Raw genomic sequence first — 23,556 nt, forward strand, 5'->3', positions numbered from 1 at the left:
GAAAACATATTCTACATTAGCGCATAAAAAATTATGCGCTATGAAATGTGATAAATAGAACAAGCATATGAGTTCTGGTACTCTCTCTTTTAAACCGGATCACCCATTCCTGAAGGGTACATTAAACCATCTGAACAAAGATTGCAGTAAGGAAAAGTAATTAAAGACAGTCATGAAATAAACGATGCCGTCTCTTCTATGCGCGCAACATTTAAAAATAAAATTTATTGCATTTTTAATTGAAGTGCACCCACTGGCAGCACTCATTGAAAAACATATCTGAGCAATCTCAATGTAACAAAAGTGATCCGCTTCATTAAATTAGGCTAAAAAAAGGCCATCAGAACTTGCTACACCCATTATTCATTTAAAAAAAGCCTTTTAAAGATGTCGGTATCTCTTGAAGCCTGCCGTAATTTCTTAATTGAACATCGCAAAACACCGATTCCAGATAGGAAGAAGATAACCCTATCTTCTGCAGTCGGTTCCGTAGGACAAAACCACATTACGACATCCTGTCTCTCTAGAATAAATGCGAAAGTGGCCCATTCGAAAAAACTGTAAGAATGCGCTGTTAAACAAAGGGCAAGACCCTATTCAATTAGGGCCAATCTCACCAATCAGCAGCCAATTAGTGTCTCCTAACTTGTTCGCTGAAATATACTTTCGATTCGAATTGGGGTTTTAAAAAAATAATAATCGATTGTTGTGGAACAAATATGCCAGTGGACGTTTCCGGTGCGCCTTTGTTTTCGGAAAGGTGTTTTTTCCTTCCCGCTCCACTGGTTTCCACATCGTCTAATTAATCAACTTTCTTTGCCTACTGATTAGAATGACAAAAGGCACGCTTGGAAGCGCCAAAAGTGGTTTAGAAATATCAAATATGCATATCGGTGTAGATTAACGGCTCCACACTCGACTGGTTGCCTAGCATTTTCAGCAAGTAGAGGCTCTTAAGTAAGATAAAAAACGGAAATGCGTAGAAGATTTATTTGGAAGTGCTAACACTGAAATTGAAAAAATGTGTGACTACATAATGAACACTTACGTTGGAAATGAATGCATTAGATGGTGAGTCGATTAAGAAAATGAAAATAGGAAGTTAAAAATCGATAGTGAATTAAATAATAATTATAATAACCAAAATTATTTTTAGTTAGGATCAGGATAGGCTGGGGTATGGGGGGGGGGTGGATCTTGGGAGAAGGCTTAGTATAAAATTCTAATAGTTGTAAAACAGAATTAGAAAAAAAAAGAAGAAAAATTAAATTATTATTAATCTATACTTGTAATGAAGCTCAATGTGTGTGTGTATGTATGTTGGCCAGACCGTTTGACTTAGAGCCACCTAATTTGGCATATGAAGGTTGGAAATGTGCACCTCGGAGCAATTTTTTAAATTTTCATTTACAATTTTAATTAATTAAAAATTAAGCGAAATTTCAGCGTTTTTCCGTTATTGCTTCGGGAAATATTATCTCAAAATTGAATTTTACATTATATTAAAGTTGAAAAAATCATCTTTTCAATGATACTAACGTTTTAACAGACAAATTAAATTTCTATTTTTGATTAGTTTTTAAAAAATAATTTAATCGTATTTTTCAACAATGTATTTCGCACAAAATAAAAATAAAATTTATCCTGCATGAGCACGCTACTCGTGTTTAATAAGTCAAAATTACACTAATAAAAAATGAAATAAAATAAAATTGTCCTAACTTTTAATCTTCTATTTAAACTGGTCCTGAATAAGGAGATTTTCAGTAAAAAAGTGGTAGCAACAAAAGTGTAAATAAATCTTAAACACAAATTAAATGAGTGGATAAAACTAAATGGACTTCAGAAATGCAAAAAGAAAAAAAAAAAAGAAAGAACATGCGATGATTTATTTAAAAAGAAAAATAATGGAATGGTGAATAGGCGGAACGACGTCAGCAGTATCGAATATTTCAGATTTTTGCCATTACTAACAAATTTTTCTTTAGCACATTCGTTGCCTTAAAATATTTTGAAATTTCAAGATATTTGCGTGGAAATAACTACAAATCAAGATTGTCCAATCTAAATCCAGATGTATGGTAACCTTATCAATGATTGAAAAATGCAGAATTTAAAAGGAATTAATAAATAAACAAATGAGAGCTAAGAAAAACATAATATATACTGTTTTTAAAAAAAATCGAAACCGAAGTAAAAAAAATAAGCAAATTCTAACATTGGCACTCTGCATTGATTAAATTAATGACTAGACGAAAATTAGTAAAAAATAACCAAACGATAAACAAGTTCTAAAGATGTAAGAGCAAACAGCTGTTTTTTTTTATCTCTATCAATATTTGAATTAGCAGGTTTGATAAAAAAATTTTAAAAAACCCACTATATTAAAACCAAATTTTTTGAATACGAATTCAACATTTTTACCAATCGTGACATTGGTTTCAGCTAAACAATTTGAGTGTTCAAATTCTAAAATAATGACACAAACTAATAATATTTAGTCTTTGTTTGAACATTCAATCTTTTATATTTTTTCTGCTGGAAAACCTTGAATCTTAATCTTTCCATTTGCATTAAACAGAATGTTGAAGGTTATGCAGCGATGGACGTGAAACTTCGTTTTCCAATCCAATTGGCGTCATTATCTCTTATTATAGTTTATGTAAACTAGCTTAGATAACAATGCTAACAACTAGTATTTCACAAGTCTCTTAGTCTTTTTCATTAGTACTGTATCAGTGTCCGGAAGTGGTGATTCACACTTTACAAACCAAGACAGTAATTCTTTTTTATAAATATTTGTTAAATAGATTGGTTGTAATTTATTCAACTTACAAAGAATATGACATTATAAATAATTGGACGTAGTAATGCAATCAGAGCATAATTTTGGCATACACATTTTAAAACCAGTTCAGAAAAATTCATTTGATAAGCTCCAAAAATTAATATTACTTTATAAAAAATGAATTTTGTGAAATAAGTTCAAATGTGTATGACAAACTTGCCATCCTTAAATACCGTTTAAAACAGTGAACCAAAACATTCAAAAAATTTCTTTGATACGAAATTGAAGAAGTGTTTGGTTTTCAAAACATTGATATTCAATATAAAGAGCAATAAACCAGCTACAAATTTTCTATGCAAAATCAAATATCAGATGAAAAATTTCAAAATCCACCCATTTTAACCCTACATATAGAAAAAAATTGGTAAAAAGTAAAATATTCGTAAGCACGATTTTAAAAGACCTGCTAATTTATTTATTTATTTTTGAATATCAAGAAAAAATAAAAATTTATATAAAATATTATATAGATTAGAAAAAATATAATTATATAAGAAGAATTCTGTGATAGATTATAAGAGAATTCTTATAGTATAGCGATGTTTCTTTAATAAAAAAGATTGAATCTCATTTTACAAATATTGAAATCTTCTACTTACTCCAACGAAAGGTACATAATTTTTGAGCAAATGATATAATTAAAAATTAATGAGCCAGGAATTTTGAAATGTTAATTTAAACATATGTTATGAACAAACAAGAAAATTATATTGTTAAAGTTAATCAAACAGAAGTTTTTAGAACTTAAATGAAATAGACGATACAAATTTATAGAACAGTAGATAAGAAATTGGATGGATCTGAAAACCCTTAATTTCATCTGAATAGTGATACATTTTCAAGAGACAAAGTTTTAATAATTAATTAAAATTGTTTCTATACCATGTCAGAAATCAAAACTAGATTAATTTTAAGTGAAAGTGAGAAAGAGCCTGATTTTTATATTGCAGGCAACAATTTTGATAGAATTAAAATAATAATGAATTAAATGCAGAAATGTGCTTTCTTCAAAAAGTATTATTGAATAAAATACAATTTTTAAAATACAAAACTGCTACTTAATAGAATCGATTCCTTTAGAAAATTTTAAATTAAACGAAAATATAAAATGTAATGCAATAATAATTTCAGTTATAATAAGTTTCTAATAGTTAAACGATGTATTAAAATTCAATTTAAAAACTAATATTTAATTACATCTTTTAATTCCGAATAAATTCCGAAATTTTTTTTCCCAAGATCATTACCCAAAAAAAAAAAAAAAAAACTAAAATGTTTTCTTGCAAAAACAAAACAAAAAAAATCGATTGCCATTTTTCAACATCTTTATTTCACAAATATTTTTTTCTTTTCTTTTCCTAAAGTCAAAGCCGGAAAGGGGAGGTAGGTAACAGATGTTAAAATAATCCTGTCTTAAAATTCAATCCAGTCCCCATTTACTACATTTTAGAAGGCGGTTTTAGCAATAATTTGAGCAATGCCTTCTAAAAAGAAAGACTCGCCTTTATCTTGAATTATGAGACTGCAAAAAGCTCTCGATCTGGATCTAACCTGCTTCTTCCTTTTAATGCATTTTCCATCCATCAGGCTGATGATCGGTTTCCATCAAGACAGATAAAGCAGAACTTCCATCCTGTTTGATACGCTGACCTTCACGCATAGAGTTACAGAAAAAAAGTACCAAAAAAGAAAAAAAAACTGCTTCCTTTTTGAACGTCACCGTGTCGTCGCACATGCAGAGGAAGATCTGGGATTTGGAGTCCTTTTAACCAACAATTACGACTACCGATATTTTGAATATTGCGATTAGACTCAAGGGGTAATTAATTCACTCCTCGATTTCCAATCTTCTTATTATTTTCCTTCTACTGTATTCCTTGGTATAATATATTTTTATCTCTCCCCTACTATTATTTCCTCAATCATCCCGAACACAAAAGTTCAATGTTAATACTGTTAAGGATTAAGGTTAGCTAAAGAAACGACTTGGCATTCTTTTTAGAATTCATTTTTGATTTTGCGGTTTTTATTCCCTTTTTTTATATAATAATTCACGTGTAAACGAATGAAAACAACGTTAAAATAATTCCCCATTCCCTTGTAATTAAAGTTGATAGTTAAACATCCCTTCAGGGAAGAGCGCATATCATCCCCTTTCAAGTAATCCTCCACTCCGAACATTCTGAAAGCGGTCATAGGATGGAACATAATGAAACAACTTTTGAATGATCAGAATTGAACGAGTTATGAAACTTTGTTATTTCCTCAACGAAACATTAGTTTAGATTATTTTAAACCATTTCAATAGTCGTATGAAGGAAGAACATCCAGATACTGGAATTATTTTTCTCTGAGACATTTCTTGATTATTTTAAAATAATGCAATTCAGCAGTTCATAAGTCAGTAATTTTAATCGAAAAATATATACTTGTTTCATTTTAAAATGTTAATGTACAAAGAATATTTTACAAAATATGACTACAAGGATATTATTTAAATATTTAGATTTCTTAATTATTTCCAATTGTACTAGTCTATTGATTGAAACAATATAAAAATAAATAAAATATAAATCTGTCATTTAAAGCACTTTTCCAATTGAAAGTATATGCTTATTACTAACGGTTTAAAAATTAGTTTTGGGATCACAATTAGAGTGAATTCTCTGTATAATAAACCACTTAAGTAATTCAAAACTTTTGAATGCGTATTTATTAACCAACAAATGAAGCTTGCCCACGTCTAAAAAAAGAGATAAAACAGATGAATTAAACATTTATTATAAATGAGAGTCTCAATTTTGCTTCCAGTTTTGCAGCTTTTGTCTCTACGCCAGCGACATGAAAGTGAAAAACATTGCATTCTTTGCTCTAAAGCGTTATTAAAATCATATTCTTTGTTTAGTACAGATGTCCTATTCAATGTTTCGTTGTCGCATAAGAATGAAATCAGTATGATAATTTTAAGCAACAGCGAAGCACAGCAAAACATTGCTTCTTCAGAGTCATTGTATCCTTTAACGACAGCATCTGCACAGAAGTTCACCACCTTTGTTGATTACCATTTTCAAAACACATTTATGCTAATTCCAACTCTACTGTTTTGGCAACAACCCTGTAAGGTTGAGGCCATTCTTTCAACCGACTCCTGAAGAAGAGGCAACAAATAAATCGTTTCGGCGCTCGTCCTTCGCGACGCCCCGGCACTGTCCCAGTTCAGCAGACTTTCCAACCCAGAGAACTCTGGCCCGGGTCCCACGCGCCGGCAGGGAAGAGGCGTCGGTCCCGGGGCCCACGCGTCGGCCCCATCATCTTTTCCGCTGACACAAAGAGAAGGAGTAGAGATGTAATTTTTTTTCCCTCTGCTCCCCCCCCCCAGTCTGGAATGAATCATACGAGTAGGGAGAGGGGATGCTTTTCTGAATCCCACGCCCCTGTTGGAGGCTGGAATCGATCAGAGGGAAGAGGGTGAGGTTTCACCAGTGAAGGGTGGTTGAATTGGAAAATTACCATCGACTGTTTCCTCGATACGTTTATTTTGCATGAATGTTTCGTAAAATGTCGAGAAAGCAACTCCCTCCACAGTCACAAAAACTGATAAACTAATTATCGAAATGAAAACATGAGGAAAAAAAAATAACTTCTATATATGTAAAAATAAAATATTATCAACAACCCTTTAAATTTGTGTTTACACGCGTTGAAAGACTGTACTGTTCGTTTCAGTATCCTAAGACGACCAGTTTTCGATGATTCTATTTCACTAAGGGGTGAGACGCAGAAAAAAGTGCGCATTTCCGGAATTCACTTTATTGATAAATGTAAGCATCTCCTCCTTTTATCTTTTCTCTCACCCTTATTTTATCATTAAACCCATCCTAATGCATGTGCAAAAGCGCGGAGAGTTTGAAAATCCTTTGTTAAACCATACATCTTTTTTTCTCACACTATCATAAATTTGCATTATATTCTAGATATACAGTTTTAAATAAGTAATAATTCACTTCCTTTTAATTTTTTTTTTTCTATTTGGAAATGTAGCATCTAAATAATGGCTTGAAAATATCCCCAACTGGAAGGTGAAAAATAAGTTGACACTCAAACAAAATTAAAAGCTATGTTTTGATATTAATCATTGTAAATTGTAAATTTAATTGAAGAAAATAATTAAACTGAAATTATTCCATTTTTGTTGAATAATTTCTTTTGAATCCTTAATAATTATGTTACAATCAAGAAATTGTTTTTATATTTTATTTAGTTTAGTCACATTAACATCCTATTTTTAAAAGCAATATTAGAGCTATTTTGGAAAGAACCATGTAATTTGGAATGAGAAATTTGGCACTTGAACTGACAACCCCCCCCCCTCCAAACTTCCGCACCATATCAACGGATCACCATATCAATACATAGAGAATTACTACGGAAACTATTGATACTGATAGCTGATTTTTTAGCATTAAAAAGATAAGTTGTGAGTTCACCGAAAATTGGAAGCATATTTCGAATTTATATCAACCATATGATAGAGAAAATGCCTTTTACTATATAATATATTATAGTATTCAGAATCGTAATACAGAATAGTAATATATAATAGTATTCAGAATCGAACATTTGCGATTTCTTAATATTGTAATTGACTAACTGACATATCCTTTGTGACTGTTGCCATTTTATGCCAATAAAACGAATAACAATATCCTTTAAACTTCACCTTGACGTATCGCTCGTGCTAAACAAGTATTTTAGAATAAATATTCAAAACTCAGAAATATATATTTTTTCTATCTACCATAAAAGTACGACAATTTTGCCAAGACCGTCTTCGGAACAGGGAGAATTCTACTCTTAGTCTCACATAGATCAATCCATATGAATCAGTCTCACATGGACCAACCTACATGAATCATCTCCACATGGATCAAACTAGATGAATCAGTCTCACATGGACCAACGTACATGAATCAGTACCACATGGATCCCACATGGTGGACCGACTGGATTAAAGAAAGGGGCGTCTATAACGATTTCAATATCAGCAACCGAAAAGTCCCCTTTTCGGTTTCTGATCCTTTATTGTTCTCCGTTCACTGCTTTTCTTTAAATAAACAGTAATAGATATGTATAAAGGTGTTGTGGTATTTTGTTTCCAGTTAATTACACATTAATTGTTCCAGTTTGTTTCCAGTTAATTACTTGGGAAAACGAACTTAACCGTTAGAAGATTCAGATATTTTAGAATGCTTAAAAGATTTAGCCTACCAGGCACGATTATCATTATTTAGTAATTTTAAATCAGTAAGAGTATCTTAAGTTTGAAGCACACCGGTACGTTATTATTTATACTTTCATGATTTACTGATCGAGGCATATTTAATATCCTTTCCAAAGTCAATCTGAAAGTCCGTAATGAAATATGTTTATTAACATAACTAGAAGATGTGCCAGTTTACAGAGGGCTGTTATCCTACTAACACTGTCTGAGAACTGATGAAAGGTTATTTAATTTTCCCCGCCTTCCATCAAGAGATTCTCTCTCTAATTAACTTTTGTTTCCTTGCAGTTCCTCCTTCTCAATGCATAATGTTCATGAACATTCAAATCAAAAATAAATACTATATCCGAAGTGAAGCAAATTTGATTAATAAACAGAAAAAAAATGCATCAACATATACGAAATTAAAAAAAAAAAAATGCTAAAAGAAAATATTAGCAATGACTTCTAACTGATTTTGAAATGAGAATATAATAAAGCAGCATCCAATTGAAGATCTTAGCTCATTGACCTTTGCTAAAGCACAAAAAATTGTAAATAGCAAGCACAAAATTTTTTTGTCAAACACAAAAAATTGTAAATAGAATGAGAAATGGATGGTCTTATAACTAATTTTTATTCGTACTTAATTTTATTCGTACATAAATAAAACAGTCAATTTATGCATTAAAAATAGCCTGGTTGATTCTCTTCATGCCAAAACAGAAGTTAAAACTGACGCTTCAATTAAATATGCAGTAATTTTAACTCGTGCACACAGTCGATTTTATATACTATTTTTTTATGCTTTGCTCTAGGTAAACGTACAAAAAAGTAGATAATAAGTGTCTCAAAATAATGTTTAAAAATATTTTTCTTTCAAAAACAACATGAATTTACTTAAAATAAATAAAAGGACAATTAACCGAAATTCCCTTCATTTAACTATCTTTTATATCCTGAATTAAAATTTAAATGTACAAAGGACATGTTGGGAATGCATGGACATAATGTATGGCTTCTTCCATGGAAAGCAGAAATGAAAGAAAGGAAATTCACTTTTGTAGGTAGGTGGTAATAATTTAAAGGCTCCAAAATTAGAAGAATTTGCTTTTTATCTATTTTAACTCTAATTTAAACGATTGGGCTATTCAATTTTACGAGAAATATATATATATATATATATATATATATATATATATATATATATATATATATATATATATATATATACAAATCCCTGCCTGAGGGTTACCCTTGAAAAAGTCTCCAGGCCGGATTCTTTTTTTATTTGGTTTATTTGATTTTCCTATTAACTTGATTTTAATAGATTTTAATACTTTTGTCTCAATTCATCCGTGTTTTAGAAGTAGCTGCATTTGCGCTCTCTAAATACTATGAAGTTTTTCCTGTTCCTTTTTTGGTTTTAGTTTGAATAAAAAATAATTTTTAGTTGCGATTCCGAAACTATTTCGTTTCGCTTTCATTTTAGTTTCGTTTTCAAAATATTTCTTACTTTAGATTGGTTACTATATATATATATATATATATATATATATATATATATATATATATATATATTAAAGCTAAAGGTTAAAAAATATTTTTAACATTCCACTGTTTTAATTAGTAATACATAATTAATAAATGAACAATAATAAATAAAATGATAATAATAGAAATTATGAAATTAGCTTTAATATTTTTTATCAGACAGTTTAATAACTTTATGCATTGAGCATACCAACTTCACAATGAAACCAGAGTGGCCAAGAATATTTATTTGACTATCAAAAATAATTTAGAAATAAAAAACAATTTTCTACAATTTTCATTTTTGATTTCGGATTTCAAAAAATGAATCCGAATTATAAATGATATTTTAACATTATTCGATAAATTAACATTTTTAGAACATTCGAGTGACCAGAAAATATAAGCTCGAATTAGAGATGGATTCAAATCAGTAAGTTCTACCAAGCCAAGTTTTACAATAGTAAAACCATTCATTTTGAAATAATACAGAATCGAAATTTTCTTCTTTAATGTTTTGGATAAATAACTCATTACAATTGAGAAATGTGTATTTTCTCATAGGTTTCTAACTGCATGACCTTGTCGTTCGCTAAAGTAGAGATATATTAATTTGATTAATCATCAAATAAAGATTAAAAATAAATATTAGCTGCAATTCGACAAGATCTTGTCAGCACTTGCCGATAACGCGTGTCAAATTTCTTAGACATGGACAGTTTATATAGAAAAGCAGCTTTCTTTGTCTTATTGCTCTGCTGCATTTCAACTGAATTATGACCATAAGTGAAACAGATTCAAATTTACATTTTACGTCACAAATCCACCACCTTTACAAGCCATGTTATTGAATTAAGTTCAAGTTTTATGAGGAAGGGATTCATTGAAAAACTTCCGCAACTGGCGAAGCGAGACGGTTTGTAACTATTATCACAAACAGCTAATCAGTCCATTTCGCCCTCAATTCATTTCTTTCCTTGTTTTTTCACCGATGCTGTTGGACGATACGATGCAACAGAAAACGCTTTCTTCTACTTATAACAAGAATCGAAACGTATCTCTTTCAAAAGGGTTTTAGAAACAAACTAATTTCATCTTCGTAGTTCGCATTTGAAAGGAAAATTAAAATTTCTACAAAAAAAAAATGATTGTAAAACTCCTAAAATGATATAATAATAATGGTTACATTTTTTTTTATCTGATCCCGTAACTGCAACTAGCGTTTCTAAGCAGTTGATAACTATTTCATTGTTATGCGACAGTTGTGCCTATTTGTTTAATAAATAACTATGTTAATTGAACTCGCCGTGAAATTGAACAAAAGCCAATTGATAAAGGATTGAAAATGAGAACATATTTATGTCTGTAAAGTTGTCACTGACTGTGCCAATTCTGTACCAATCTCAGTCTGTTTATATCTGTACCAAAATCAAATCGCAGATTTTTATATGTGTGGTCTCGGAATTACAAGAAAGCCAAAAAATAATGTTGGTTAAGAAAATAAAGGCTGTTAAATTTTATAATCTTATAAGAACTTCTAATTTACACATCAGATAACATGGGCTCCTCTAGTCTCAGGGCTAATAGGGACCCTTGCTCGAACTAATTAAAAAATCTTGTTGATCGAACGCTATTGTTTAACAAGGTCGTCATTTGCACGTAAACAATTACACAATGTATTTTTCACACCGATAATGTTGTAAGCAATTCAATCATCCCAGCATCTATACACTTCACTAAAAAGCTGTTTAAGATCATCGAAAGATAATTGCACCGTAATACAGCTCTTCTCTCTTTCCTATATACAATGGCTTTTGTCCGACGATTCCGGGGGTTAAAAAAGGTCAGATGCTGTATATTGCCGGAAATAGAAGTAACGAACAAGATGCATCGAATGAAATCGGTGTTTTATCTGTCGTCAGTTTCATTTCTCACATCGTTGTTTTTCGGTTTTACAGACACTAGTGCTTCTGAACCCGCGGACTGATATCATCGGGAAGGAAGTGACCGATCACTCCGCCGGCTACTCGCGATTCTTTACGAGCCGATGAAACGTGTTCCGCAAAAAAAGATGGTGATGATGCCGCTGAATCTCGCTTTGTTACCGAAGAAAAGAGAAGATATATTAGCACAAGTTATGAATCGATGTTCTTGAAAGCCTGTTATATACTCTCGATAAATATGTTCATGCTTAGATAAAGAAAGGCTGTAGCACTTTATCATAAGTTGTGGTAATAATTAAGTTATTATATGCTGATACTCTAAATAAAGTACATCCATTTTTGTCCCCCTTCCAAATATGGGGTTTAATTCGAAAAAAAAAAGTTATTAAGTAATTTTCTGCAATTTTCAACGCAGATGGATTTTTTTTATTTATTTCTTGAAGATTCAAATAGTCTAAAATGGTTTTGTATAGTTTTATTTAGATGAAATAAATATTTTCTTGAATAAAGTTAGTCAGTGAGGGATGAAGCGTCCATTCAAATAGAAATGTTTACAATCCTTATATCAATGTTCCATTTGGGAACAACACAAAAATTATTTCGGGATTGACCACATAATTGTTAACATTGGTCCAGATGAAAAGAACAATATCTGTACAGATACTTTTACAACAACAGCAGAGGACAATTAACCCTTGATTCATACTTAATGTGCTTCAGCCCATTTTACAAGTCGAATCTTTAGAAATTTAGTTTAAATTGGAATTATCCACCCAGTAGAGAGCTCCCAAACTCTTTTTTATTGACATGTATTACTTGGCTGGTGAACGCGCTTTCAATTAATAGTGTAAAACTAGAGGGGGACCATAAAATAACTTTCCCTGTTTGACAGCATATACAGCTAAAACGAATGAACGAAATGAAACCATGTTTCATATACAGACTGTGGGAGGCATGGGATGATGAATTCAGCAAAAATAAATGAGTAAAATAAAATAAATAAATAAATTAATTAATACCGAAAGTTGTCAATAGAGGAAATACTGGCTCTGCTATCAGGAGCGAACGAGGAAATTTGCATATCGATATGGATTATGTGAAATTCTTCATTCGTGCGTGAATACGTTTTAAACAAAATGAACATGACCTCATATTTATCGTCCAGTACAGAGCCTTGTAAGACAGCATTTCAGTATTGAGAGAGTAATTAGTCAGTATTTTCAGATGGAATGGTCGCCCCGTTCCCCGAACACCACCCCATGTAACCTTTGGCTGTAGGGGGTCCCTGAAATCCGCAGTGTACGCTGGTGGCATTCCACACCTGCATTTCTTGAAACAGAGCTTAAGACGAGCTGCTATGAAAATCGAAACTGACAGTTCACACTCAGCATTGGAGAACGTCATACATCGTGTGCAATAAGTTGTACATAAGGAAAGTCGGAATATTGGAAACGTTGCACGACGTCCAGGGGACCCTAATGTTGATTATTAAAAAATTATTTTCAGTGAGTTTCATGAATTCATTCATAACTGCACTCCCACAGCACCAGTATTTCTCCTATCGGCAACGTTTGGTACTAATTTTTTACCTGCTGACTTCATCTTCCCATGCCTTTCATAGTCAGCATATGAAATGCGGTTTCATTTCGTTCATTCGTTTCAGCTGCAGATGCAGCCAAACAGGGAAAGTTATTTTATGGCCACCCTGTACAATGAAGAAACATTTCAAATAACTATAGACTGCCTGGCATGAATTTTTGATGGAATTTTTTGAGAATCTTGTCGCTATAATATTTTATTAGTTTACGAATTTGCAAAAAAATATTTGGGAATCTTTAAATTATTCGCCATTCCATTGATTTTAATAAGCATGCATTGCTGGGTTGATGGAACCTGTTTTGAGCTAACATAGTAAAACCGAAGTGAAAAAAAAGTTTATTAACAATACTGTTAGCGAATGAATAATTTATGCTTTACAGTCTCTGTTCTGCATATCTGTTTTAATGGACTACATGCGCACATAATTCCAATACATAAAAATGTTTGCCTGTGATCTACCATCACTTAATTTTCAGTGAATTCTGAGTCATCATGAGTATGTGGAAACTAAATTTTGAAAACTTCTGCAACAAAGCGTCGTTTTCTTTTCAAAAAAAGAAACACCAGTGCAATGTTAATAAAACGGCAATCAATTTAACGGAGAAAGCATTGTTTTCGAAATGCTTATATCAAAAGGACCATTATGCTGATATCATTTTTTATTCACTATTCATTTCATTCAAAATATACGTCGTGTCACATGGCTACTTCGTTCAAAGCACGTGGTTGTTATAAAATAATGAGATAAGATCGTCATGACAAATACTTCAGTAATCATTATTCCATGAAGTTATCCACAAATCGGATAAATTATATTCTTCGTAGTTTTTCAGGAACATTTTAAGAGTATAGTTGCCGGGTTTTTCAGATTTAATTTGCATTTTTAGTAGATATCTAAGTAGTTTTTTTTTTTCATATGTTTCTCTTTTCTAACCTTTCCACACTATATATATTTGCTAATTGCATTCTTGGGAGATAGTTTCCTTGTTTAAACTATACAGTGTGAAGCTTGATTAACCTACTAATTTGATTGGAACTGTTTATAGTGCCGCAGACATTTTGTTCTAAAAAGTATATGGAAAGAGAACTTAACAGACATTTCAAAGTGAACTTTCAGAAGTTACAGAACAAAACGGCTAGAAAAAAAAATCCCCAGAGAATATCTTAAATACCTTTAAAAGCTCATTGAATCTTTTACCAATATCCTTGCGAGTTAGGTAGTTCGAAAAAAAATGTGTTCCATTTTTAACTCGCTAATACCATTTTTTTTTTACAATAAAAATAATCTTCAGATCAATATGACGACTAGGAAAACGTACCGAAACAAATGACAGCGATATTAAACCATTTCCTTTTGTGCCCTTTCTCATTGTATACATTCGCGGCGGCCTCTAGTAGGACGTTGATAAATTATTTCAGTTAAAAATTTGCAGCTTAATTAAAACTCATGTAGCAAAATTCCTTGTTATCATAAACAATATGCAAAATATGTATATTTATATAATCCTATACCCCCATCTAGGGGTGCTGGTCCACAAGGCGAAATTGTCTTATTTTACAAATTCTAGTTATTGCACAATACTTCAACAATGTTATTCGATTTTCTGAACGCTATACAATGTATTAGGAAGGCGTCACAACAATATAATAGAGATGGTTTGTTATTCAAACTTTCATTCATCGATGGAACGCATTTCAATATCGAACTGCAAATGAGAATAAGGCGAATTTCAATAAGCACACTATAGATTAAGTCCATTTATTTGTTATGTATTATAAGAATATTGCTCCCCAAATTATTCATGATTTCGTGCATATGTGTGATATTAGTAAGCAGTTAAGAAGGGAGTTTTTCAAAACTAAATTCGATAAGGGTATATTTTGTATTGACCATGATTAAAGAAACCATCAATTTCAGATGTGCTTATAGTACCAATGATTTCGAGTTTTCTTGAGTCAGCATAAATTTAAGTCAAATCATATTTTGGTTATGATACAAAATATAACTAAGCATCTCGTCGACTGATTAATGCGACTATCTGTCCTGTTACATACTTATATGGTAAGCATACTAGTCCGTTCAAGTGTTTGAATTACTTTCTGTCCCATATAGTATCCATCAGGATTTAGAAAAATACAGAGAAACAATAACTGAAATGCTTTTAAGTGCTGAAAAAAAAATTTCTCCTAAAATTAGAGAAATTTTTGAAAAAAATTGCTCCTTTGCGAATAAGAGAAATATCGAAAGAAATTTTTAAAAATCCAGGAAACTCATCAAAACTTTAAAAGGGGAAAAAAATACACTGATAGCAAAGTATCTTTTGTATAAAAGTGCGGAAGTGATGCCGGAATAGCGCTGCGTAAAATTTAGAGGATGAAGATATCTTCTAAGAAAGAAATCGCCCTCGGTTAATGATGGGTTGTAGTGATGACGAAAAAAGCAGTATTTGATTTATGGTTATTATACTATGGATGGAGACTGCTTTAATAAAAATATAATTTTTAATTCTTAGAATCCGATTTTTCCTAAACTGGATTTTGAAACGAATACAGAAAAAAAGTATCCAAAACAAATAATTTTAAATTAAAAATGGAACTGCATTTAATATTCAATTATTTTAATAAATAATATTTAGATAATAAATAAAAAGTAGATTATTTTAATTAATAACATAATAATAATTTATAAGATTTTAATGATTCAAAAAATGTTTTCAATAAATAAGTCAGTAATTTTTACGAAAAAAAAGCAATATACAGTAGTTTAAATGCACCATTTGTACAAAGAGGATACAAAACAAACAGAAAAATTCGCATCTAAAAAAATGTGAAACATTATTACTGTTTTCTTAGTTGACAAATCTTTTTTCTTAATCGTAAAGTCATAGCCAAGTCTTTCTTTGAGGGAATGGTCACTGAGGATGCAAGGTAAGAATGTAATTATTACAACAACATTTAAATATAAATAATTTCCAGTTTCGAATAAATCAAAGAAAATTTTAAATATAAATTATATTTTAATATTATATTAAAAGAAATTTCACGGGATTAGACGAAATATTAACACTAATTAACTTATTAATTAATATTAAAAATCTAATTAATTTATCGCGGAAAGTTAAAAATATGCTTAAATCGTTTCTACTGTGTAATAATACTTAAAAAAAAAGTTTTGAAATCTAATCCCCATAACGCGACATTTGTTCAGGAATTTAAAAACCTCATTATTTGGAGGTACCTCTATAAAGCTAATCAGTAAAAACAGGTAGATTGTCTTTGATCTGCCGAATAACCATATCGGAGTAGTTCAGAAAAAGAGAAACTTGCTTTAGAGATCCAATACGAGTTTGTTCATAACCCACACAATTCCTGTCTATTCGATTATTGACCATGGCCAATAAGAAGTGTTCTCAATACATTGGTAACTAGGTTCAATTAAAAGGCAAAAATGCCTAGCCTTAACCAAGGCAATCCCAGCTTCCAACACACGCCCCTAAATAATAAAAGAGTCTCTGATTTTCTGTTTACACTAATAAAAATAATACGTACTAAAAAATGTAATGACTAAAAAGACAAAATTTTCAAAAACAAAAAAAATCAGCTACTAAAATATTCTTACTCCAGTTTTTACGGAACATAGAAAAATAATCATTTTACTTCAATCAATAATAGCAGTTCATAACTATAGTAACTTAAAATGCAATCTATCCTTGTTATAAGAAGTCTTGTGATATCATAAGTATCAACAACAAAATAACCCCAAAGTCTCAGATTAGTTGGAACAATCCATTTTTAAATCTTTGACCAAGTTCTATTCCCTGATATCTTAGGTTAAAATTCAGAGTAATCAGTCAATTTAGTAACATTGTTTTATAAAATTGCATTTTTAAGATTCTGGAATTATCAATTCTTGTTTCACGTGTTTAAGAAAAACGGAATGATTATATGATATATTAAAAAACAAATTACCTAACTGTAATGCGAAGCTTTTCAAATTGCCAAAATAAATAGATGAATAATTTAATTCGTGTAAAAATATTTTGTTAGATATTAGACTAAATTACTGAAATAAAATCAATAAATAATTTCAATAATAATGATATTTCTTCGGTAGTTCTTTAGAATCTTAATAAATCGAGCGAATGGAAACAGTAAAAAAATAGATATCTTATACCTGAAATAATATTTGTATTACATAGACTAAAATCTATTAAATAGTTCCAATCACAGCAAATATTATTTTTCTTTAAATATTTCACATCACGATATTTGTAGATATTTGCTTGGGATAAACAAAATTTTTAATTCCAGAGTAATTAATGAAAAAAATGTAATATATCATAAAAAATTAACTACTTTTCGTGGATACATGCTCATTTCACAAAATAATAAAGATATTTTTTCATATTATTAAAAAGGACAAATATTTAAAAAGATTATATATAAATAAGTAAATTTTCTTACCTCCGTGTCAATCTGACAAAAGTGAACAGATTTTTGCCACAGCGCGTAAATGTAGCGCGGCATGCTGCCAGATTTCACGATGCAAATCTGAATTCCGCAACCGATACGCAAATTCTTTTATTAACTGTTCAGAAAAAAAGTAGAACAATTATCAGCATGTAGGAAAAATTCCACTCGGATGGAAACAGCTATCTCAAGCACGAACTCAGACTTTTTGCAAAGTATCCGTCTATTACTAGAATGTCAAAGTCCGCTCACTCAAACGTCCTTGGTCATAAGACTGGTTGAAGGACTTTCCAGTTTTGCAGCCAACGCGCAGTTATTACATATCTTTTCGTTCCATTTTAAATATTCCTCCACCTGCTAAGAAAACCTGCGTGCATCTGGCAGTAACAGAAGAAGATGATATTCTTCCAACAAATTTCTTTCCTTATGCCTAGGCTTCCCCTTTTCCCCCCTCACTCTCTGCTTCGTCTTGTTTTATTAGAATGTTCCTCGGAATTGGAATATTCTTTTTATCTGATTGGTTGCTTCTGTTCGGAATGGTCGCAGAGCGATTCCACCAGAACGTGCACTGTGTTCGTAAGTGGAATGGAATAAAAGACGGTGGAGTACGAACGCACAGGTGAGCATAAAAATTCTTTCTGAGAGAAAGAATGGAAAGGCTTTTTTGCTGAAGTTCTAAAACGAGGTTACGTCACGCCTTGCTGCCAACAAATCAGGGTTAACTTCAAGACGTTTAACTCTCGCACGTGAATAAGCGCGATTTCGTTTATGAACGAACCATGTTCTTTTTCTTTGTGCAATGGGTTAATAAGCCGTTATGCCGCTTTAAATTGTGCCGACTTTCATTTCCCTCACTTTCAAGAGACGGATCATAAAGTTCGTGTCAAATAACAACACGCGTGCTCCGCAGTGGGAAGACAGTAACCAGGATTGAATTTTGGGCGTTTTCGTGCATTTTTCGAATTTTTTTTATTCGTGTTTTCCACTTGTATATTAGGTTACTTTGTGGGAATTTAAAATCTTTAACCATGTATTGTAAAACATGAGACAATTGTAAAGAAATAGAATTCGTGTATTATATATCTCATATTCACGGATCTGAAAAGAACGAAAAAGGATCTCGTGTTAAAACGGAACTACACATCAAAACTATATTCGCTCTATTTAAAAAACACACACACACACTTAGAAATTCTTAAAGAAGTTTGCTGCTTTTAGCTGAAAATGCATCTGTATATTTTGAATGGCCATTTTTAAAATGCATTTGAACTTGGCTAATTTAAGCATTTTTATTTTGCGTTTCGTCTCTACCTATTTCAATAGTCCATTAACATTGAATACAAATATTGTCGTCATTCGAATTTATTCTGGTTAATTCGATGTCAAAACTTAACATTTTCATTCATTTCAATTATCTGTATCTTGCTTCCTCATTGAATACATTTAAGACCTTTAATTCATGTGTTAATGTGCATTTCCTTTAAAGAAAGAAAGTTTTCTTCTATATGTCTTGAATTCCCGTATCTGAAATCAACAGAAAGTATCATACACTTTCGAGTATCCGTTTTGCAACTCTCCATCTTTCGTACTATAAGGATTCATTTTCTTCCATGTTAATAAATGAGGAAGGCAATGTGTCTATAAAGTCATTTATTACAGATTTTTCAGAACTTAAAAACTGTATGTTATAACTCTTATCTTAGGGTTATCTTTTCATATCTATGTATCAGTGCAAAATAAAACCAGTTTGAGCCAATTTTCTTAAGAACTAGCCTACGACTTAAATTAATGTTTTGTTTATATTTCTTTCATTTAAATTTTCATTTATTTTAAAATGTGAACAGTTCATATCCTTTAATTTACTTTTTCTCTAATTAATTCGTGAAACGTGAAGTGCAGTATATAAACATATATAAACTGCCAGTACAGAGCCTTCTATTTTGATTCGACACGTTACCGGCGGCTGCTTCTATGATTCACCAGACTGCGGCTGCGTTCACATTGAGATGTATGCAGGGCTTAGTACTCAATAAGAGTGAGAAAATACGATTATAACAGTGAGCATACATATAACAGTAAGTTTTGGATAAAAACTTTGTCTTCTGGTATGGGTGGGCAAAGAAACGCGTTCATAGAACTCCGGTCTATCTGGCTTTTTTATTATCCGGCCTGCCCTTCCAACACAGTAAGCCGGATGCTCGGGAGTGTACTGTATTTAATGTAAAACGAAATTGAAATATTATGAATTGCTTAGATTTGGTTTATGGAGGAAAAAAAACCTGTTAAAATATTTGCGAAACTTCGAATGGGTTTTAACACTTCATGTAAAAAGTATGGTGTATTTAATAAGGAGGATTTTTTGCTCTTATTATATGTCTGCTAAACCCTATTACGTTTAATATCATTAAACCTCTACAGATTGTAGTTCTCACATGATAAAAAAAAATTCTAGACTTGTTTGATTTAGTGTAAATGACCTTCTTTATATAGCTCATCTTTATTTTAAGCACCCTCATCAAAAGAAAAAAAATCAATATTATGGAAATTCTTTAAATATTTGTGACCAACGTTTATAAATAATAAATTGAGGAGAAATAGGGAAAAATATCTTTACATATAATTAAATAAAATATTTTTGGAATTAAAACAGAAAAAAATTATAAATAGCGATAGTGTCCTAGGAGAATCTTCAGTAGGGAAAAAAAATGTTCCTATTTCAGTCTTTTCTGCTCAAATTGGGAAAATGCCTTTACCCAACTGCATCGAAATGAAATGTACAAATGAAAGCTGAATATAAATGAAAAGTCTTATTAAACCGATATAAACCACTTTGATCAATTTAATTGAATGAAAGAGAAAGATTTTCTTTCTTACAGAATAGGAATTTTTTTTATAAAGCGATTTTAGAAAATTTTGCAACTGATCAAATTTCTATTTTAGCTTTGTCTCTGTATTGGCTAATAATAGTTCTTTCCACACACAAAAAAAGTTTAAACGATCGAACAATGAAACAAAATGAACTTCATTTAAAACCATAGCGCCTTGTTGAAACCGAATGCTCTAAAGCATATTCTGTGTCAATCGCCATCATCTTCAAAGTGCAATTCATATTTTAAAAATTCCAAAAAACATAATATTTATCCTATTGATATCAATGAGCCAATTCAACTGATTGCTGCTTTCAAAAATTTAAAACATTTTTTTTCACAAAAAAAAAATTGTGATTGAATTTTTTTTTTATATCCAAATTTTGACCATGGATATTCGCGAGATTTTTAGTATTACAAAATAAATATGAAGCTATAAATAAAAGGCATTTATAGTTTTTTCATCAAATAATAAAATTAAGGTTGCATTTGTCACGTTTCTAATTTATCAAAAAATCAAATACTTCTTTTTTTTTTTTTTCATAACGCTTTACATTCAATTTGAAATATACTTAAAAAAAACTAAGTATGGAATTTGGGCGTATTTCTTTCTACCTGTAAGATCCAAAATGTAATACAGATCTAATGGCTCATTCATACTAATTCATTTCATTAATTTAGCTATTTGCGTCTTCGATTCATTTCGTTCACATGAACATTTTACATGGATGACTGGTACAGTTTCCAAATAAAAATACTTTTTCTTCTATGAATTTTTTATTAACTATTTTTTTCTAAAATTCTCTTTTTTCTTTGCAAAATTTTAAGGTGCGATCCCATGATTTAGTTCTGTAGAGTAGAAACTGCAACATTATCTATTTGCCTTTGCAATTTGATATAATGGGAGTAACTTTCTACTTACATCAGTTCCATGGATATTATTAGTTGCGCAATGATGGTTAGGAGACTGAATAATATAGTATAATATGTTAAGTTAAAAATTCAGAAGTATTTGAATTCCCCTGCATGTAATTTCCCAAGTTCTGACAATCAATTGCCCAAAATCAGTTTTGAAACGAAGGTAACTATGTATCCTTTTATAATTCGTTTATATAAAAAAAAATGGAATCAAATTTAAATAAAAGATTGTGGAATAATCAATAAGGACGTCCAATTATGTTTATTGCAATAACAAAATCACACTCATATTACGAGTTTGAATCTAACATCTCATGTTAAGAGCAGCTCTTTTTTTATAAACGTTTTTTTTAACGGGTTTCACTGAAAATACAGCCCAATAGTAATTATATTATATTACTTATTTTTTATTTTCCTTTATTAAAAGAAATATATTTGATCAGTTAGAAAGGAAAAAAATGTTAAATAACCTAGCTTTCAACAGTTAGTTTCCTTAAGATTAGAAACCTCGAAAGATGAATAGTATTAGATTGTTGCTGGATTTTATCATCAAAAATTGGTGTTTTTAACTTAATTTAGGTATGCTGCTGTTTTGTAACAAAACACTGCACAATGTATTCCTCTGTACAAAATACGATGTTATTTTTCACCCAAAGACATTCATCTATGAATTCCAAAGCGTGTTCACGAAAGGATTGTTGACATTCATCACATGGTCATGAAATGATTCCTTTTCCATAGAAAGTTCTGAATGATCTTGCATGAATGGTAATTTCTAGAATGTCACCAACATTAGCTGATGCTGATTTAAATCATCTCAAATGCCTCCAAAATTCTCCGTACTTCACGTGACCGTATGCTTTTCTTTTTCTTTCACTTGCTCTGTCATGTGCTGTATTGAAATTCGAAGCTTGTATTTTTGTACATCAAAAAAAAGAGTGGAAGTTGTTCTTAAAAGAAATGACACAAGGAGAAGCAGGAAAATGATATTCTCGTTTCTAGAACTAAATCATTGAAAAAGATCAAAGCAGTCAAATAATTATGCTACTCGCTGAAAAAGAAGATGTGTGACTTATTTTTTGATAAAATTCAAGTCAAGATATATCTAAATCGACTTTGAGTAATCATGAGCTGTAGTATATCAGGTTTCCTTTTCCTGTCAATAAAACACGACAAGGATATTTTTTCCCATTCAATAGGATGCAGATTGTAAATAATTCTAATATATGAAAGCAACAATTAATGAATACATCATACGTAGTTTTAAAAACATCACATGCTAAACTTCCAGCGGGCACCCTCTCGATGGCAGTATAAAAAATGTCGTATGCATTTCATAACAGATTATTATAAAATATATATAAAATACATATATAATTTTAAGAGGTAAGCTGTTAACGTTATTATTGTAATCAAGTAAAGGTTAACAAATACAATTATTTTAAATAATTTTTATTTCAAAAGGAATGGAAAGAAAGAAATTTAAAAACACAAAAGCAATAGAAAAGGGCTAAAGAATTAGCTGAATAGCTCGAAATTACAATAAGCATTAGGCAATATTTCAACTAAAATATATATACATTTATAATACAAAACTGTAATAATAATATAGAAATTTTTAAAAACGTTCAAGATTTATACATAGAAGTCAAGAAGTCTGTAACATATTCATTTCATTTGTATCGTTGCAATCCGTGCAAACATGTTTAGAATACTCTAAATATATAAATACCTGGCAAATTTCACAATTACGCATTGTAATTCTAATGTGTTTGTCATAGTGGTTCAGACGATGGATATCTAATGATTTTAAGGAACATTTTCTTTGTTGTTTCTTTTCATTAAATTGCAATCATGGTTCTTTTAGACAGCACATTTATAGCACACGCACAGATACATATATATAGGAAAGACGAATAAAAGATCACGCAATATTTTCAGTTCAGCACACGGCTACTCCTTCGAAGGCTCGCAGGGAGGAAGAGATTGTAAGTGATTGGAATGTGAAAAGAAGAGAACATAATCACATAGATCATTAAGTCGATCGCGATCGATTGGTGGACCGCCAAGACGCCTTTTCTAAGACGCTCATATTGAAAGAAACATATATATATGGAA

At 30.8% G+C, this 23,556-nt stretch overlaps 1 protein-coding gene across 1 annotated transcript in view; it reads right to left on the bottom strand.

Moving 5' to 3' along the window:
* The window catches only part of LOC129971409 (rhotekin-2-like), a 112,985-nt gene extending 94,857 nt beyond the window's left edge, over nt 1–18,128 (bottom strand). The window contains exon 1 of the mRNA XM_056085155.1: nt 17,648–18,128. Coding sequence (XP_055941130.1) covers nt 17,648–17,710 — 63 coding nt within the window. The 5' untranslated portion in view covers nt 17,711–18,128. The remainder of the gene's footprint in view (nt 1–17,647) is intronic.
* Nucleotides 18,129–23,556: the final 5,428 nt, after the last annotated feature.

This window comes from Argiope bruennichi, chromosome 6 (assembly GCF_947563725.1).
Source record: "Argiope bruennichi chromosome 6, qqArgBrue1.1, whole genome shotgun sequence".
NCBI lineage: Eukaryota > Metazoa > Arthropoda > Arachnida > Araneae > Araneidae > Argiope > Argiope bruennichi.